Raw genomic sequence first — 20,058 nt, forward strand, 5'->3', positions numbered from 1 at the left:
CAACGTTGCCTACACGAAGAAGTACCAACAAACTTCTCCCAATCGCTTCCTTCTTTCTTGTGAACAAAAAGACTCCATCCATCCCTCTGGTTTTTCCGTAGTGTAGAAGAAGATTTGACGAAGATGAAGAAGATCTTCGGCGTCAAGAAAGATAAAGAGCCCCCTCCTTCCATTAATGACGCCACCGATAGGGTTCCTACTCTCGCTCTCTCTCTCACTATGTTTTCTTTGTTGTTGTTGTTGTTGTTTTTTTTTTTTAATTATTATCATGGTTAACTGGACAACTTTCTGCTTTTATTTGTTTAATTATTGATCTCATTCCCGTTTGGTTACTGAGTAATGGTCGGAAATTAGGATAAAGAAACTCCGGGTTCTGATCTGTTGTTTCTTTCTTTTGCAGAGTTTGCCTAGTTGAGTTTTTCCTTCCCGTCCTTTTTTCCCCCGGGCGCCGGGGGGGGGGGGGGGGGGGGGTGGGGGGGGTGGCTGGTGGTGTGGACTTAAAACTGGGGAGCATGATAAGACCTGATTTGTATGCTGCATTGGCTTTTCCTTGTGATTTTCAGCTACCGAATATACGTTTTTTTTTTACTTTTTTTTAATCCTTTCACTTTTCGATGTTTCTCGAGTGCTGGATCGGTGTAAGGACTAGTCTTGGAACTTGTTTCTGATTTCAAAACGCTTTATTACTCAAGCTTGCCGATGCATTACTAATATATTGTTGCGGGGTGATAATGTTCCTACTTCTGAGTTTACGTGAAGGGCGTTTTTGGCGAATGTGGAATGAAACTGCTAACGATTGGGTAACTGCACAAGTTTTGTATGAACGGAATTGGTAGTCAGGTTGTTTTGTCGTCTTTAGTGGATCTGGTTTCTTTCTGCAGTAGGATGCATGCTCAAATTGAGTTAAACTTATGGGTGCTAACAAAATACGACTGTGTAGTGGAAATTTATGGTAAGGTTAAATAGTTTAAGCATCAAAGATGGCTAATTCTAAAGTCAGTTTCCCTTCTCCTGCTATTTATGTCTTCAAGATGGTAATATGGTGGTCACCTTACAGTAAGGAAAGTTGGTGTGACGGTGTCAACATACTTCGAGAAAAAGTTGGTGGGAGGTTTATTTATGTGCTTAACTTCATTGCTTGCTTTGGATGATGTTTGCTGGAAATTTATTGCCTGGTTATTTCCTTAGATATTCAATCTTTCTGGTCTTTCTAAGTTGGTGTTTCACTTGGACTAATGCTTAAATCTCATTCTTTCCCAGATCAGTAAAAGGGGTGAAACAGTGGATGAAAAGATAAAAAAGCTTGATGCTGAACTTAGTAGATACAAAGAACAGATTAAAAAAACAAGACCTGGTCCTGCTCAAGAAGCTATTAAAGCTCGAGCCATGAGGGTTCTTAAGCAAAAGCGAATGTTGGTGCCTCTTCTGATGTTATTACCTCTTTATTGCAGTTTTATTGGTAGAGATAGCATTATGTGTGCTATTATTTATATGCAACAATTCCTCAAGAAAGATATATGTAATAGAGTGGCAGAACACCTGCCAATTTTTCTTGCATCCTCTCTTTTTGGAAAACCCCATGATGTTTAATTCATGAGGTCTTATTAAGGGAGCCAATTCAGGTATTACATGGTTTTATTTTGGTTTAGAATATATCATTTTGTTTGTAGGACGCCAGTTTGGTGATTCTTAAGCGAATAGAGTAATCTATATTCTGTGATTGCCACTCTATGATGTTGGTTCTTATGATTTGAATGACTTTCACTGTCCCAATATGCCATTACTTCAATAAACTAGCTTTAATTTCCACATTATCATTCTAATATTAATTTCGTGGGGTCTTTTTTTTTGTAATAAGCAACAATACTTTTGTGTCTTTTACTGGTATTAATTGCAGTGTGCATTGCCCTTGTAAATTCTAAAGCTTCCCACTTCTTGCAGAGTTCGTATTAGAGTATCTTATTGGTTAAAGACATTATTGCATAAAAAAGTCAGTCCTTACGGTTTTGATCAATTTATGAATGGGTAAAATGGGTATTGATATGGTCAGGGTGAAGATAGATCATTTTGGTATTAAAGTAATTTCCTTGGTTGAGTATGAATACTATGTGGATACTATACATTTGGTTAGTTCCCTGTATTTACTACCTCCATATTTTATCCAATTGACTAAGTTTCTGGACAGGTATGAAGGACAACGGGATATGCTATACAATCAGACATTCAATCTTGATCAAGTTGCCTTCGCTGCCGAGGGAATTAAAGATGCTCAGCAAACTGTATGTTCTAAGGAGTTTTCATTCTTTTCTTTTTATTATAAAAATTGAGCTTAAGGAGCCCTTTTACTACAGCCATCTGTTGGGCTTGACTGAACCACTGGTTATGGGTGATTGTTCAGTAAAAAGTATATTATGCATTTGAATGGCTTTTTGAGAATGTACTTAAAACTTTAGTGTTTTGTAGGCTGAGTTGAGCTTAAGATTTGTTAATGTAATCATTCTTTGCCTAAGAAAAGGCAACTGGGTGTTAGGATTGTTACATGTTAATTTGCAACTATGTTTGATCCATTGCCCATACTAGTTCAACACATTGCCATGGAACAGGATGCACTGGATATTGAAGGCATTCTATATATGTGATGGTGCAATTTATATAATTAGATGCATGTAAAATGTTTCTTATCTTCTCTGTTTATGGCATGGGTTTAGAGGATAATCAACTTAAACTAAGTTTCTAGTATCAATTTGCTACATTTGTTGAAGTAGAAGATTCACTGTATATGCTGCGTCAAGTTTGGTTGTGCTGGGGTTGTGCTATATTCACCTTCAAATATTTGTTTTCTTGGTAGCGCCCCAAGGGGCAAGGTTCAAGTCAGTTCAGGCGGAGCTTAATCTGTAACCTGATTGGAACCTGCTGCCTACCTCATGAGAGGTAGGGGGAGAACCATTTATCATTAGGGAGGGATCTTCAAAAATATATGAGTTAATCTAAGCTCTAGACTTTGACACTCTTTCCTCATCCATTCAGGTTATAAGAAATGCCCAGGGCATGTTTGGAAACCAGATTGCAATGTTAATTATGTATTTTGTCACAATTTGTTCTTTTTTTTTTCCTTCTCTCCAGATGTCAGCGTTGAAATCTGCAAACCAGGAGTTGAAAGGAATGATGAAAATCGTGAAGATCCAAGAAATTGATGTATGTAATCTTATGATATCTTCTTTCCCTATTCAGTTTCTATTTACTGCCTTCCGATTTTCTGGTGCTGAACAGATCTTTTTATTATGTGCAGAACTTGCAAGATGAGATGATGGACCTAATGGATGTGAGTAATGAAATTCAAGAAACCCTGGGTAGAAGCTATAATGTGCCGGATGATATTGATGAGGAAGACCTTATGGGTGGTAAGCTTTTAAGCTATTTAATGGCTCAGACATCGAGGGAAATATTCTTTAGGATTGTTTTTGGTCGTTACAGACTGTTTCTGACATCAAGTTGCACATTGACTTCATTGCTCATAGAATGTACGTAGGTGTCTTATGTATACTTCCTGTGTACACGGGCAATGCCTATTTTATTCTGATCAATAATATTTATCTTTTAATTATAAAAACAAAAAAACAAAAAATTGCACATTGACTATATTATTAGTTGTTGGAATTTGGAAGTACTAAATTCTGGCAGTGTCGAAACCTTTCTGAATAATGTTTCCACATGATGAATTGTAGGTATTCTGATCATTCATTGGTAGCCTTTTTAATCTAACGTGCTTATTCTTTAGTAGCATGTCTGACCAATATTGCAATGAAAACAGTATGCAGTCTCATTCAATAGATTGGTACATTGCTGTTCCTCTTTTATTTTTATTTTTTGATCAGTAAATAAGAATTTTATTGAAAATAGGGGAAGCCACAAGTACATAGGACATATACAAGAGCCACACCTAGGCATTGAAAATCATCTAGATTCATGCCATTAAGGTCTATTACAATCGACCAATGGAATAAAGGGTGAAGAAAAAAAATTCTAAGCTCATCCATTGTCCGTTTATGATCCTCAAAACACCGATCATTCCTCTCCATCCATATGCACCACCATAGGTAGGCTGGTATCATCTTCCACATGGCCGGAATTTGAGAATTACCCTGGATGCCTTGCCAGCTGGCCAAAGAGTCAGCAACCCTTCTCAGCATTACCCAAAAGAGTCCCACTCTCACAAAGATATCGTTGCATAAGCTCCGGGCTACATCACAATGCAATAATAGGTGATCCACAGACTCACCACTTTTCTTACACATGTAGCACCAACCCAATACAATGAGTCGGCGTTTCCGTAGATTATCTAAGGTGAGAATCTTCCCTAACGAAGCTGTCTGTACAAAAAAAGAAGCTTTTGGAGGGGCCTTAGTCTTCCATATATGTTCTTCCGTGGGAATGTTCTTGTGGAGTGTGTCACAAGAGACTTATAGTACAACTGTACAGTAAATTTCCCCTTCTTGGATGATGACCACATCTTATCTGCTCCTCCAGTTACTCTACAATTGTACACAAGATTGAAGAAATTTGTAAATGTGTCAATTTCCCAATCTTGGGCAGCTCTTAAGGAAAATAATATTCTATTGGGGAGAGCCACTAGGGATATCCATATGCTCTGCTACTGTTAGCTGCCTTTCTTTGTGCAATGCTGTATGGTATTGGGTAGGATTCTTTAAGGATTTGATCTCCACACCATAAGTCGTTCTAGAATTTAATTCTAGAGCCATCCCCAACTACAGACCGTGTTATTCAATGGAGATTGGTCCAGCCTCTTCTTATGTGGTTCCAAAGCCCCACCCCATGTTGTCCGATCACCATCCTCCCCACAATTCACCATATTTTAAATCTATGATCACCCTCCACAAAGCTCCCCTCTCTTGGTGATATCTCCTTTACCATTTACCCAATAAAGCTTCATTGAAAACCAACAAATTCCAAATTCCCAACCCACTTTCAGGTATTAGGCTACAAAGTTACAAACTGTAGCCCAATCCACCAAATGAAATTTGAATTCTTTGACTATTCCCCTCATAGGAAATCTCTTTGCAATTTCTCTAACCAGTGAACCACCTTGCTTGGTATTGGAAATAAAGATAGGAAGTAAGTAGGCAGGTTGGATAAAGTACTTTGCTCCCTGCATTTGCTTGCTAATTCATCACCATGTTTCCTATGGAAAAGCTTCCTATATATAAGATAAAAGGAGAGGAGAGTGAGGATCAGCAGGTGTGGTACTTCCCTGCATTTTGTGTATCTATTCAATTCTAACTAATTATTTTGGTGCAGAGCTTGATGCTTTGGAAGCAGACATGGGAATGGAAACTGAAGCTGATGGGGTGCCCTCTTATCTTCAACCCGATAAAGAACCTGATTTTGATGCAGAGCTCAACTTGCCTTCAGCACCCTCTGGACAAGCAGTGCCAGCTGGCAGATCCAATGCCCAGGTAAAATCCACTGAAATTCAAAATAACAATAATAATCTGCATATTTTTCCATGGCACTTGGACACTTGATTACTGCATCTACATATGTCAACAAAGCTAGACTCTTATATGTTCTCAAATTTCCGTTTTCTTCCCATCAAGTAAACTCACGGGGGCAACTAGAACTTGGCACAGTTAACTGGATTCTGTCTCAATTATTAATTCCTCTTGCAAACCTTGGTTCTGACAGGCTCATGACGAACCGGGTTTACCTGCTGTCCCTCGTGCCTCCATTCGTGGTTAGGAATTATTATTGTCTATCCGAGACTCTGTTGGGTTTAGATTTATTATTTGTGGGAAGCTGGATGGAGCAAGCTCTCGTTCGATAACATTGTGCAGAACTTAAACTTTTGATTGATATGGTGATTTATCTTTTGTGCTTAGCTATTTCCCGTGGATTGGATGGATTTTCATTATAAATACGAAGTAATTTTATCTTGTAAAGAAGAAGAAGAAGAAAAAGAAAGGAGGAAACGTGGGGTGTTCAATACATAGATAAGCGATATTGCTTAAAGTCAGAGAGTAATATATTGCCTTTTTTTTTCAACTTATGTATTTTTTTATGCTGCAATTAAAGATTCATAAATGCCACTGAATCTTAAAAGCAGATAAAAGAGAAAAATGAATATGAGAGAGTAAAGAGATATGGTTTACCTCTTTACTTGATGATGTTGCAGATAAAAAAAAATGTGTTCACAAAGATTGGTGTCTTCTGTTTTTGGGTATGGAAGAGGAGTTAAATGAACATAAAACTTTTTATGCATCTAAAGCATTTGAAGATTATAAAACATTTCAAAATCAAAAAATTTGTATACTACATATATAATTTCTATACAAAATTTCATACCACCGACTTAAAACAACTTAGAAGATTAATCATTACAACTTTATTAAATTTTTACACAAAATACAATAAATAATTTAACTTTTTTAAATCTCAAAATAATAACAATATTAAAAAAAATATTCTAACAAAATATTATTCAACTTTTAATTTTTATTTCATTTCAATTCATTATCCAAAACTCTCTCAATTTAAGTTTCTTTTTACTGTATAGTAGGCTAATTTTGTTATATAGGGTATTTTAATTTTTTTAATATAAAAACCAGTATATATATAAGAAGGCTAATGTTCATACGTGGCACCACTTGGACAAGTTTGTGAAGCACCACTTAAGTGAATCAACACAATAGCATAAATAATTAAAAGTGAAGGCCAGGCAAAGTTTATTTATAATAATTTGCCTGAGGCTGAGTTGCCGATATGATCAGGTACTCAACAAGTTCTTCCCCCTCAAGCTTTCAATGGTGTCCCTCAAAGTCTCCTCCACAGGAGTAAAGTTAAGGCCTAAACTTTCTGCTCTCTCCTTGGACACCATGTAGATTACAAAAGGCTTATCATCTTCACATCTGCAATGTATGAAACAAAAATCAGATGTGTTTTAACTCGGCTACAGCGGTAGCTGATGTATGTTACAAAAGAGGCCATCCAATTTACGGTTCCAGATTCAAACTGAGCATCTTTTCATTGAGGTGATCAATCTGTTTAGAGAATTATAATTCACCTGTTTGTTTTATAAGCATGAATGTATACAGTAGTAGATCTTCAAAGGCAAAACCAGTATGAATGAAAAATTGACAAGTTGATGCTTGTATGGGTAATGTTTGCATGGACATATAGCTTACTTTTCAGGAAGTTTCACATCTGAGAATAGTTCACGCAAGATCTTAACAGACTCTGAACAGTGGATAACCCTTCCAACTAAACAATATCTTCCACTGGCTATGGATTCTCAAAGGCTAGTATATGTGCAATAGCAACATCTCTAACATCTACCCATCTGTCGGTCACATTTGGAAATCTGTCCAGCCCTGCATAAGATAAATTATCGACTGCTTGCATCACAATTGCATCTTTTAGAAGAGGGAATTAGGAAAAATCACTTGAAGTTAGCTCCCATATTTTCTGGCCTGGCTGTGGGGCTCATAAGTTAGGTTTTTGTGGTGTCTTTACCTTGAAGTTTCATCTGAAGCACCACAAGATTTTGCTAGTGATCCTATTTCCGTATAACTAATACAGAGCCTTAAACAGACAAGGCGTTGAATATACTGGAAATGCAATACACTAACTCTAATGAAAAATGGAAATAATGAAATCATTTAAAAGAGAAAATAGATGGATGCATGGATGATAATATGATAAGGATTACACACTGGACTACTGAGAATTCAGGAAATAACATGGATTGGAGCACTAGCACACTCCTTTCTTCAAAATTGCAGTTCTTATGACAGATCAAAACCTGTTTTCATTTGGTAAACAGTTCCTGAGAGTTGCAGACTTGAAGTGACTCGAGTAAGAAATATACTTGAAGTATTCATACAACTAACGTGGCCAAAAATGTTTTGCACATAACATTCACTCATCCTGCTATTTAAAAGATTCATTTTACTTCTCCCACTCAATATGAAGGGGTTCAATCGTTTTTCTTTCTGAGGTTTCCGCAGCAAGGGGTCCCAACTTTAATAGGTTGAACCCGTACGACACCTTCCACTTGTTATTTATATCGGGAGGACATGTCATCTGGTACAAGGACCCTCAGCAGGTTCTTCAACAGAGTTTATTTCTTTAATAAATGAAAATATTTGTCAATATTCAAATTAAAAGTAAACAATAACCTCACTGGCTGAAGAGTACCATTTATAAGTTTGAGAACTGGCTCCACACTATTATTAAGAGTTGGCTGTAAGAGAGGGCCAATCACCCACCCTGGATTCATTGCCACCACATCAGTACCATTTTCTTTAGCAAATTTCCAAGCAGCCTCCTCCGCTAGGGTCTTTGAAAGCATGTACCAAAGCTGATGAAAACAAATATTTTTAACAGTCATAGTGTAAAAGTAATGGGGGCAGAATATCTTGAGTATATACCAATATGATACTATTATCCTTGTTTCCCTCGATCAACTTGTCAGGAAGCCAAGCCAAATCTGGATATTTGAATTAAGATCCTGGCCTGGCCAATGCCAAATGCTTATATCCAGGTCAGGAACTTAATTAAAATTCAGATATAGTAGCAGAAAAGAAAAATAAAGCTTAAAATACATTTATAATGGTGTATAATTTGTTCTTCAGACCTATCAGTAACACTTGAACAAATCAAATAATTGCAACAATGCAGTTTATTTTAGGTGCGTTAAATGTGAATGAAATATGAAGGATTAGATGAATGAGATCACCTGCAAAAACTTCCGCAGTGTAAAAAAGAAGTGAACCATCAAGGGGGAAAACAAAACAAAAGAAAGAAGGTAATAAAGAAAGAAAAGAAAATAATAACGTAATAATCTTCATTTTACTTATAAAAAAAATAACGTTATAAAACCATTTCATAAAAAGAAGTTTATGAAAGGTATGTAGAATGTAAAAGAAAGCAGAATATTTCACCTTTGATTTCTCACAAAAAGCAGGATCCGAAAACCATGTCTCATCAATTACTACATCAGGACCAAGAGGCTTTCCATTGAATGCTACTGCTGCCATTGAGGATGTTATGACAACTCTTTTCACAGATGAAACTTTAGCACATGATCTAAGAACATTAAGTGTTCCCTTCAATGCTGGGTCAATTAGTTCTGCCTGAAAGAAATATAAACAAACATATGTACTAGTGAATTCAAATATAGACTCTAGCATAGTATCTGGACAGATATGGTATTTTGTTCCCTTACAATTTTGGATCAGTTCAAAGTGATGCTAACAAAGACTTGCATGTAAACAGTGGAGAAAATCCATAGATAATATCAATGGGAGATAAGAACAGCAGCCAATGAACATCAACAAAAGTTTAAACAAGAGCAATAAGAAGAGGGTAATCTCATCTAACTAAATCCATAAAATAATCAACTTAGAAAAGCAAATCACGGAAATTTGATATGAAGCATATGGACTACTTTAAACCATAAGGGGACAAGAGAGTTTCATTCACTTTTGTTAAACACCAGAGCATTACACAAAATTGGTCATTCTTTGGCATACATGACTTTGCATTGATCCAATTAATACGAAACAAAATGTACCTGTGGATCCGTGGGATTCATAAAAACAGGACTAGCTGTATGAAAAACGCCCTCACATCCATCAACCAAAGAATCGAAAGATCCTTCTTCCAGTAAGTCTGCTTTGAACAGATGAAGTCTTTCCTTAGCTCCATCTAGCGTAAGTAAGTGCTCTGTCTTCTTTGTGTCATCTGCGGCACACATTTAAAGCAGAACCCATAAATCCCTAAATCCGATCATTTTCCTGCTAAATTGGCTCAAAATGTCATATAATCAATTGAAGAGAAATAAATTTCAGAAATTCACATCATTTTCACTTTTCTTGTTCCGGTATTTCTGATGACTAAGCACAACACAAAGTAGCCTTTTATTCACAAATTAAATCCACTGCAGATGTTTTGGGTCCTATCTGTACCCAAAATTACTCTCCTTATTTTTTTTAAAAAAAATTTGAATAATTGCAGCAGAGCACCTTAAAAATTCCTCTTCAGCTAGAGAGAGAGTTTTAACAGTGAGAGAGGTAAGGAGAGAGAACAAGGGGAACAGAAAAATGTGGACTGTCTATTTTCATTCACGCTAATCTGATGTTTGGAAGTTAATGGGTGCTAACATTTTTCTTTGAGATACCATTCCCCTGAAGTAACTGTTTATGGTGCATCCTTTCAACCTAAAAAATGAAAAACCTTATCAATTTACCATCACCAATTTACTCCATCTTCTCCTTCTCAAGTATCAAGTTTTAACTTACAAAAAAAATGTACCAAGTTCCGATCAAAAAAAATGTACCAAGTTTAAGAGATCCTAGAGAAGTATTCAAGAATCTGATTTCTCTGTGAACACTCAAGTATCCGATCTCAAAAATAAAAAATGTACTCCGTCTAGTGATTACTAGGAAGTTCAGAGCAATGTAAAATAGTAGATGATCGAACCCAGTTAACTAAGTGGGATCAATCCTAAACGCAAACGATCAGCATGATCGTTAAATTGGATCCAGAAAGGACTAGGCTTTCAACACAATTCTTAAAGTTCATGGCTTTGGACAAATTCAAACATAATCATTATATTTAAATAACTCAAACAAGATTATCACAACCAGTTAAAGGGGGGTGAAAAATTAGTAAGCTTACTCCATTCGACCAATAAAGATTCCACTACTTGTAATCAAAATTATAACAATTGCTTCCGTTAAACTGAATGAGCTTACCAATGAATCATCTTATTAGTGAAATAACAAATCTGGGTGGTCCCCATGTATTTACGCAAAAAAATCAAAAGCTGTGAAAAGAGACTTGAGAGTACTGACTTGGATCACGAACTGAGGCTTTGACAGTGTAGCCGCGTTGGAGCAAGAGCTTCACCAGCCATGACGCTATGTAACCGGACGCTCCAGTTACACACACCACCTTCTCTGTTCCACAACTCACTGTCTCTTTACCTTCTGCGCTCCACTGCTGAATGCTATTGATTTATTTAAATAGAGATTACGAAGATTAATTAAATACTTTACTCACAATAGATCTAATAAATCAGATTACTTTTAAGGGCTAATTTGATTAGTAGTGCTATGAAAAATTCTATTATTATTTATTATTTATTATTTATTTATTATTATTTTATATTTTTATTTAATATTTTATTATTATTTATAAAATATCTAAAATCACTTCGTCACCCGAACGTAACTTTAGTCAACTTTTGTAATTATATCTCTTTATTAACTATTAAAATTTTACAACTAAATTACAGTTGGGTGTCTCTATCCTAGACATGGGAACCATTGACTACACAACTTCTCTAATTATGTACAGTTGAGAGGATCACGACATTTCATTTGCAACTCATTTGCAGAAATATCATCACAATTAAAAGCACTCTGTTTTTTTTTTTTTTTTAATTTTTGTGTTTTTATCAAAGGGGCAAGAACTTCAGCAGCCGTCTCTAAAAAATAATATTTGTAGTCATACAGTATGTAAGTATAATATAATCTATTTAAAAAAATAAATAAATATAAAATTTATATAAAAAAATTAATTTTTTAATAATAAATTTTATAATTTTTCAAAACGACTATAACGCCACCACTTTCCATTGCCAACACAATATCTCTGTTTTCCTTGTCTGTCAATAGGAAAAATATAGTTGCAAGTATAATTGTGTATCAATATGATATGATTGATCAAAAAGTAAATTTTATTAAAAATAATATTAATTTAAATTTTAAATATAAATAAATCAGTATTGATACACAGATTAATACACGACTGTACTTGTATATAGCAAGTCAATAATGCTGCACTGATCCCATGACTTTTTTTCATGTTTTCCCCGTGCGCAAAATGCTCTTTCATGGAAAGTGGATGACGCAATATTTAGCAACTATATATATGATTTAAATAACATGACATTATGTGATAAAATAGAAGTTTTACGTATCCATACTTCGAAATTATGTACCAATTACTCATCTTTTCTTTCAACCACCCTGTAAAACATTGTTTGCTTAAAAGTAGAATATTGTTTCGGTTAAAACAATCGATGTTTTAAACTAAATGGATAGACTTTGAATGTGAAGAAAGATCTTTGTCCCGACTACTTGGCTGTTACATCTTTTCTGCTGTGGAATTTCACTTCTCTTTTTAACGAGAGCTTCTAGAGAAGCATACGTAGAAGCGCAATGATAAAGCCACTTTACATGCATGTGGAAGTTTTCTGGTGAAACCAGACGTTCACAAAATCAGTAAGTAAAAGAACAACCACGTAGTTAATCACTGAAAGAAATGGGTACAGGTTCCAGTGATGATGGCTGGCTTAATCAGAAAAGCACTAACCGATGCATTCAACAATTAGGAACAATAAAATTCTCGTTTACCGAACAAGAAAATAATAATGGGGAACAGATTTATGGTACGAGACTTTCAAACCCTGTTCTTGATAGCGCAATGATGCCCTCCTGAGCATTCAAGGAAGATACCTCTCAGAAGGATGATTTTAGTCATGAAGAGAAAACGTAAAACATCCCGGCATTACGAGATTCCTTGAACGCTCCAATATATTCTCTAGCTTTGTAACGAGTCCGAAGATAAATCTACAAAAGATCGTCTCACTTTCCACTTACATTATAAAGATTAGTTGCCAGAACATCAAGTACCACATGTCATCTGAAGACTACAGTTTAGGAGTGAGACTGAAAGAAATGGCTCTAAAAAGAACATGTTGTAGCTTTGGATGGATCCGCTTCGAACATGTTGGGGATGAAGCAAAGGGCCATATCTTTTCAGTTCCACAATTATAAAAGTCATAATTCAGTATTTTTAGATTCAACTAATGTTAAGTTTTCCCATATCTAACATCTGCCACGCAGCCTCTGATCTAGATCCCTCAGCAGCAGGACTAGACCCAAAATATGAGCTGACCTTGCTATTTGGAGATTTTGCAAAACCAATTTTAACTCTCTCCAGTTCTTTCTTCAGAGACTGATATTGACCTGTAACAATAAACATAGGCATACCATTCAAAAAAAAAAAAAAAAGAGAAAAGAAAAAGAAACACAGATAATATTCATTAAAAAGATGCATCCCATAATTTTGGTAAACTAAGAAATATATTAGATGATCATCAACGAAGTAACATCAACTTGACCACCATCAGCATCCTTTGGAAGGTGTTGAGATGAAATCCAAAATCCTGAAGGTAGAAGAACTGATAGTTTCTCATGCTGTTTAAGTGATACTTTCCATACGAAGCTCTGAAAACAGCAAAAGAACTTATACAGATAGTAGAAAAACACAACTTCCTGCTTTTCCTTTTTTCAATGATCGTCAAAATATTTGAGATATTAACATGTCCAAGTTTGATCATAGTAAGGTTTTCAAACAACCATCTTAGACAAAACACCAAGAAAGGTACCGCCAATCATCCCTCAGAGACAATCAAAGGCAATTTAAAGATGATCCAGTGCCTACTCCAACTAAAGTTTTTTTAGTTTGTTTGGATACATGAACATATCTTCTTTTTAATCTCACATTATTAGAATAGAAATCATGCTCTTTTTTCCATGCCCACAAATTTACTTGAAGAAACTAAAGTAAATTTTTATTTCTCTTTTCTCTGCCCTTTAGAGATACTCATATTTTCCATGTCATAAATTTTCTTTTAGTAAAGTAATAAACTCGTAAACAACCATTGTAAGGGGAACAACCCTAATGAATAGCAAGCATAAAAACAAACACCAAAAAAGTAACAAGCCGAGGATCAGAAGTTCTAAAAACCCAAAAAAAGATGAGAAACCAGTGGCTGCCAAGCAAGTGGAAAATGATCTTAGGAACAACTTTAACCCTATCACAAAAATTTCATGATTTTTTTTTTTTCTTGATCGATACAAAAATTTCATGATCTTAAAAGTGCAAGTATTTAACGCTTCATAGAGAGCACAGGATACACAGCGATTCATCTTCCAAGCCATAGTACCCCAAGGCCTAACAAGACCCTACTCCAACAAGCCATGTGACCCACTTAAACCCATCATCCAAAAACCATGCCGTGGAACAAAATTAGAGCAAATGAAATTTCAGAGTGGAAGTGATCCAAAACTAACGACTTTCCATCTAACTCCAGTATATTTTTCTGAATAATTTGAATGCAAGCAACAATTTTGTCCAATAAAATTCTCTCATTGCATAAAAATAATTGCTTCTTGCTAGATTATGTACTGTTAAAGATCAAAGCTAATGAAGTTCTTATCGTTGTTCTATAGAAACACTTTTTTTCCATGAGTTGATTGGAACTAATGATGACCGCACCTAAAAAACATTGTGAAACCCTTTCAAAAGAGAAATAACACAAGATATATATATATATATATATATTTTATTGGCACCGGATGTCTAGGATCCACTTCCTGACTAATCCCGATGGTACACAGGCCCTCGATAAAGAGTTTCCCGCAAGTGCACCACAGGTAATTCAAGGGGAAAATCCCCCCATTCAAATGGCCCCTAGAGATTATTTGCACCCAAAGGGGTTTGAACCTTAGACCTGGGGAGAGCATACCCCCAAGCCCAAGGCCTTAATCACTTAAGCCAACCCCTATGAATAAATAACACAAGATATATATATATATACATACATATATTTACAAAAATAAGAAGCTAAAAAGATTCTAATACAATATCATTCTACCAACCTTCTAATCAGGAAGTCCAAAAGCACCACCATGAACCAATTCATATTTCTTAGGTTGTGTTTGGGTAGTGATTCATTATTTTATCATTACTTTTCACCTACCTTTTATTACTATTTACTACAACTCAATATTTTATCATTACTTTTTCAATACTATTCACAGATCATTTGACATCACCTCACTACCCAAACATACTGATGAGATCGTTTTAGATAAAAGTTGAATCAAATATTGTTAGAATATTATTTTTTAATATTATTATTGTTTTGGAATTTGAAAAAATTGAATTGTTTATTATATTTTGTGTGAGAATTTGGGAAAGTTATAATGATGAGATTAGATGATTTCTGAATCCAAACAGCCCCTTAGACTGCAAACTGTCTGTCAAACCCACTTTCAACTTAATGACAGTATTCATTTAGGTAACTTTCTTTTTCAAGAAAACATTCATCGGTCATGAACTACTTCATGTGTCTTACAACCTATCATCCTCACTTTAAGATCAAATTTTTTGAGATGTTTTGGAAACCTTGCTAATTCTGGAAAGTTAAATTCTAAGAGTATTGTGAATGATTAATTTAGTTATTCCTCTATCACATAAATGATGCACTATGAGCCTATGATATTGGTTTTGTAGAACTAAAGCTTAAGCTGAAAGGTCAGATACACTCTCATTATCATTTAAAATAATCAAGGGTCACATTATATTGGGTTTTTTCAGACCATCCTTTAGTTTCCAACTTGCCCTTAGGAATCAGTGAAAAGATATACCAACTTACGTTCCGTGATTAATTTGTCTTGCTGCAATCTGGCCACCTGCTGCTTTAATTTGTAGTTTTCCATGGACAGAGCAGCACGCTGCCGAAGAAGAGCAGCAACTCTGACTCCCAAATCTGACTCCAAAGTCTGGATAATGAGGCAACACATATTAATTTCCACTAGCTTCCATGAAGACAGAATTCATCAAAGAGGATACAGAACAGGAAAATAAATACTAAGCATGACCTACATGATGCATAGGAAGCATAATTAATAACAGAAAAAAATGGATCAATCTCATGTAGTCAATTGTTTGAAATATCACAGAGCAATAATGCCACAAGATTCACAATGAAATTTGTGGACATGTGCAAAGGTTTAGAATGCAGAATAATCAAATATTGCTGAGTGAAGGCAACATAATAACAACTGTGAAAGAGGTGTCTGTGGAGAATATGTATAGAGATATATACCTTTTGACTTAATACTTTTGGCTAAAAGACACTGACATATATATTATCCAGTGTGGCATAATTTACCAGAGAAGTTCAGGTAAGCTTGGTGACATATATCACTAATTTTTTTTAATAATGAGAGAACCTTTTTGCTTATAAAAAAATAATAATAATAATGAGAGAACCTTTTCCATGCTACCCCCAACAAAGAAAGATCCGATCATATCTTGATGAAGCACCAGATAGTTCAATATCATCTCATATTTTTGTCCCAATGATTACCTGCAAAACATCTACAGTTCTTTCCAGTTCAGCAATATACTGGAGTTTACGAACCCTTGAACGCTGCCCAGAGTGCCTGTAAGATGTCATCCAACGAAATTTAAAAAAGAGCACTAATACATTAGCAAATGAATGGTCATAGGCCCATATATAAAGATATCTTAGTTTGAATGTCAAGATTCTTGGATTTTGTAATCCAAGTATATGGGAACTGTTGGGGAAATTTAACTGTATATAGTCAGGCACATGTTTATGCTAGCAGTATAGAAACTCCCTAAATATACATATTTAGCAGGAATGATTTTGTCCCCAAATCAATATTCCAAAATCCTGGATATTTCATAAATACATCTGTAGAAACCTTCTCCAAGGAAAAGAACAAGGTTCATCCTGACAGGGCATCTTGATGCTTCCATGCTAGTAATTCAAGATGAAAACCATTACAGGGATATAGCAAATAAAATTACAAAGTGTCGGATGTGCAGATATATATGAAACAGTACAAACGAAGCTAGGCATCACCCCTGCAAATACACAAAATATAAACATTTACAAACTCGCCTAATTAACATTCTTTAAGAAAACATCGGTATGTCTCTATATCATTGTATAGGTGATTTTTAAAATATTACCTATACGAGCCATTTTTCCCCAACTTCAGATAACTTTGTCAAGTGTATTTGGCACACGAGAGTGCAACTTCTGTTCTTTTTTCCCTAGAAACTCTATTCCCAATTTAGAGCACTGGCACCTGAGTTATTACAAAAAAGGACATATTTGATCATGGAGACACGTAAAGTCCTTAGAATCTTTCATAGCATTGTTCTCTTAGCATTTGGACCATTTAACGTTTTTTTTTATTTCTTTGGTTTATAATTGGAAAGACAAAAAAAGATGCAGGAAGGTTATCCGTTGGCTGCACACCATGCATGTCAACAGAATTTAAGCAAGTTAATATAAGCAAGATGTTGAAAATAACTAAAACTACCAGTAGTGTCCAGATCATCACAATGACATGCACATACACATCAAACAATTCTATTAACGCAAATTTGCCCATGACAATAACATACTAATTAAACCAAATATAGTAAACCACTTCCTCGTGAATTTTGAAGAATATATGCTTGAGACATGCCTATGATGAAATTCAACAAGTGGGTTCAGGTTCTAACCGTTTTGAATCCTTTTTCTCTGTGTTCAGCCCGCCGATTGAATGATAATCATCTCCTTTCAAATCAGAGTGAGCACTTGCAGAAATGTGAAGATTCCCATCTACATAATGCATAGAATCCTGGGAATCATATTCTGACAATGCTGAAACTAAGGCATTCTCTACAGAGGTTAAATTGCTCTTTCGCCGAGGGGAATTGGGACCATAGGTACAAGCTGAATCCAAACCATTACAAGTCTCATTAACAACCGAGTTCTCAGCATCTTTACTTGGGGTCAGACTTGGAAATGCGTCTGCAAGAGCATCCAAAAGTGCAATAGAGTCGCTAACTGATCGACGATGTGACATTCCTCTGGAGTTTGAGTCTGCCTCACTTAATAAGTCATCAAGCCATGCTGGCTGCTCTTCTAGGATGGATCTTTGGGAGGAAGACTTATGGTGCAGCGAGTATGATTCAGTGATGTGCAAGGGTTGAAAGACAGAGTCATGAAGTGGGCCAGCAATGGGTTTCTTTTGAATTGGGCAGCGTGGAGGGAGGTGAGCTTGCCTCGACATGGTGAAGATTCACAGGGTGCACGTCGGCTACTAATTATTTACTATGATTAAGCTTCTTTCTGTCTCTTTTATGACCAAAACAGGAGACAACATTTTCTTCCCCCTATGAGCTTAATTCCATGTTTCTGCCACCAATCTAACCTTAACTTGAAAACTTTACAAGAGGAACAAAGATCATAAACTCAGAAAAACAAAAACAAAACAAAACAAAAGGGACAGTACCAATCAACTGAAGGGAAAAAATGTTTATAGAATTAAATTTGGATATGAAAATAACCATTTAAAATAAATAAATAAATAAATAAACTTTTCCTCAATACAAAAAATGTTCTCTAGAACTTTCAATTAGAGTACCCACTTGAATTTTCTTATCCTCCGCTTTCCCCTTTTTTTCCCCTCTTTTTCCTGCTGTTCGCAATTAAAAACATGTTCAAAAGTTCTCTCTTTTCTTTCTTTAATTCTTTGGCCATTGGTTTTCCTTTGTTCCACAATCAAACCTCTCATGTACGCTCAAAACTCTCGATTCTTTTTCTTTGATTCACTTTATTAGCAATCAAACATAAGTTTAAGATATACTTCATAAATTCTACAAAGAAAAAAGAGTCTGTGATACCATAGTACAGGGAAGAGAAGCCGCATTGAACAAATAATAAAAAAATTAAGAATAAATAATTTAACTTTGAAATCAATGCAACAGTTACACTTTTCAATGAGAATCAAATCCACCAGAGACTAACCGGAAGGTGAAAAAAAAAACACGCACACGCACAAAAGATCCAAATTTTCGGGGGAAAAGGAAAACTTTAAGAGGAACTCCGCAGTATGAAATCCAGACCAAGAAGCTCCAAACCAACAACCAAATCAACTCTTTAAATGAAGAAAAGGAAGCAACAAATTCTCAAATCCACTCTTTCGGAGTAGTAAATGTCTTTATTTTCTTCCGAGGAACTTTGGCTTACCTTTCCTTTCCTCTTTATTTCTTCAGTTTTTCAAAGAGGGAGAGATATGAGTCATATGACAGTGAGGGAGTAGGTGGAGGATAGTAAACGTGCACCCCTGATCCTTGGGAAAATGAATCCTGGGTCTGCGTCTCACTCTCACTCTCTCTCTCTCTCTGTGTGAGAGAGTATCACGTACAGAGACGCTCCCACTTGCTGGGTTACAGAAGGATGCAAGTGTACGGATGGTGGTGGGTTGGCATTGGATTTGGTTCAAGTTTTTAGCACTTGTCCGCCTTCACTTTCTGTCGAAAAAGTACTGAAATTAAATTTAAGTAAAGTAACGTACATTTTGCAGTTCATAATCTTTTCTCCTAAAATTCAAATTCATTTAATCTCTTTTTTTCCTTATTTGTTGTATCATTGTATGTACAAAAAATGTACGCAAATTCTTACTATATACACAATTTCTACATATTGTATTTTTTAAAAATTTTTTATCAAATATTTAATATATAAATAATAAATAAAAAAATTTCATTAGTTTAAGAAGAAAAAATTCAAAAAAAAATTAAAATATTTAAAAATTTAAAAAAATATGGATATGTAAAGATTTGAGAGGTTGAGAAGCATTGCTCATGTCATGTATGTAAATATAAAAGTAAAGATATGGACGATTGAACCTTGAGGGACCACAATCAATTTGTTTGGTGTAATAAACATTAAACAATTCTGTGCTTAGCCTTTCAAAAAAAAAAAAAATCTGTGTTTAGAGTATCTCTGATTTTCTGTCTTCCCTTTTCTTTTTGTGTGAGCTTTCTTTCTTCAAGAGAAAAGTTCTTTGAATAGAGAACCAAACAAGGGAGTGTAGACTATAGAATGCCTCTGAAATTTGCTAGAATTCTATTTTGATCACTCCACTCATTCTTTGCCGGCAGAAAAGAGAATTTAGAAAAAAAAAAAAAAATCGTCAAAATAATCTAATTTTCAGTTCTTTGTTTTTTAATCAGACTTTAAAACAGGTGAGTGAGCCACGATACCACTATGGAGAAATGATCCCATTTCTGAAAGTAAATGGGATCATAGTTATGCCAAAAACAAAACTACCAACTCGCATAAAAAGATGGGAACTTTCATGCTGTAAA

General features: G+C 35.2%; 2 protein-coding genes and 1 pseudogene across 7 annotated transcripts; 1 reads left to right on the forward strand and 2 right to left on the reverse strand.

The window, feature by feature from the left end:
- Window positions 1-5,957, forward strand: LOC122292515 (vacuolar protein sorting-associated protein 60.2-like). 3 transcript variants are annotated; one of them, XM_043100909.1, is made up of 7 exons: window positions 1-192; window positions 1,261-1,412; window positions 2,186-2,279; window positions 3,124-3,195; window positions 3,290-3,401; window positions 5,317-5,474; window positions 5,704-5,957. In XM_043100909.1, the coding sequence occupies exons 1-7, from the start codon at window positions 124-126 to the stop codon at window positions 5,755-5,757; spliced, it is 711 nt and encodes a 236-aa protein (XP_042956843.1). In that variant the 5' UTR covers window positions 1-123; the 3' UTR covers window positions 5,758-5,957. The 3 variants fall into 3 exon arrangements, with proteins under 3 accessions (XP_042956843.1, XP_042956845.1, XP_042956844.1); XM_043100911.1 differs by lacking the exon at window positions 1-192 and adding an exon at window positions 483-529; XM_043100910.1 differs by lacking the exon at window positions 1-192 and adding an exon at window positions 569-800.
- A 672-nt stretch (window positions 5,958-6,629) lies between these two features.
- Window positions 6,630-11,034, reverse strand: LOC122292193 (annotated as a pseudogene).
- A 1,549-nt stretch (window positions 11,035-12,583) lies between these two features.
- On the reverse strand, window positions 12,584-19,202 carry LOC122292498 (basic leucine zipper 2). Of its 4 annotated transcripts, none has more exons than XM_043100888.1 (5): window positions 18,935-19,199; window positions 17,422-18,100; window positions 16,247-16,322; window positions 15,530-15,656; window positions 12,584-13,052 (listed from the first exon to the last, which is right to left on the reverse strand). In XM_043100888.1, the coding sequence occupies exons 2-5, from the start codon at window positions 17,973-17,975 to the stop codon at window positions 12,886-12,888; spliced, it is 924 nt and encodes a 307-aa protein (XP_042956822.1). In that variant the 5' UTR covers window positions 17,976-18,100; window positions 18,935-19,199; the 3' UTR covers window positions 12,584-12,885. The 4 variants fall into 4 exon arrangements, with proteins under 4 accessions (XP_042956822.1, XP_042956821.1, XP_042956820.1 ...); XM_043100887.1 differs by having other exon boundaries at window positions 17,422-18,129; XM_043100886.1 differs by having other exon boundaries at window positions 17,422-19,199.
- Window positions 19,203-20,058: the final 856 nt, after the last annotated feature.

The sequence above is a fragment of the Carya illinoinensis genome, chromosome 13 (genome assembly GCF_018687715.1).
Source record: "Carya illinoinensis cultivar Pawnee chromosome 13, C.illinoinensisPawnee_v1, whole genome shotgun sequence".
In the NCBI taxonomy this organism is placed as follows: domain Eukaryota; kingdom Viridiplantae; phylum Streptophyta; class Magnoliopsida; order Fagales; family Juglandaceae; genus Carya; species Carya illinoinensis.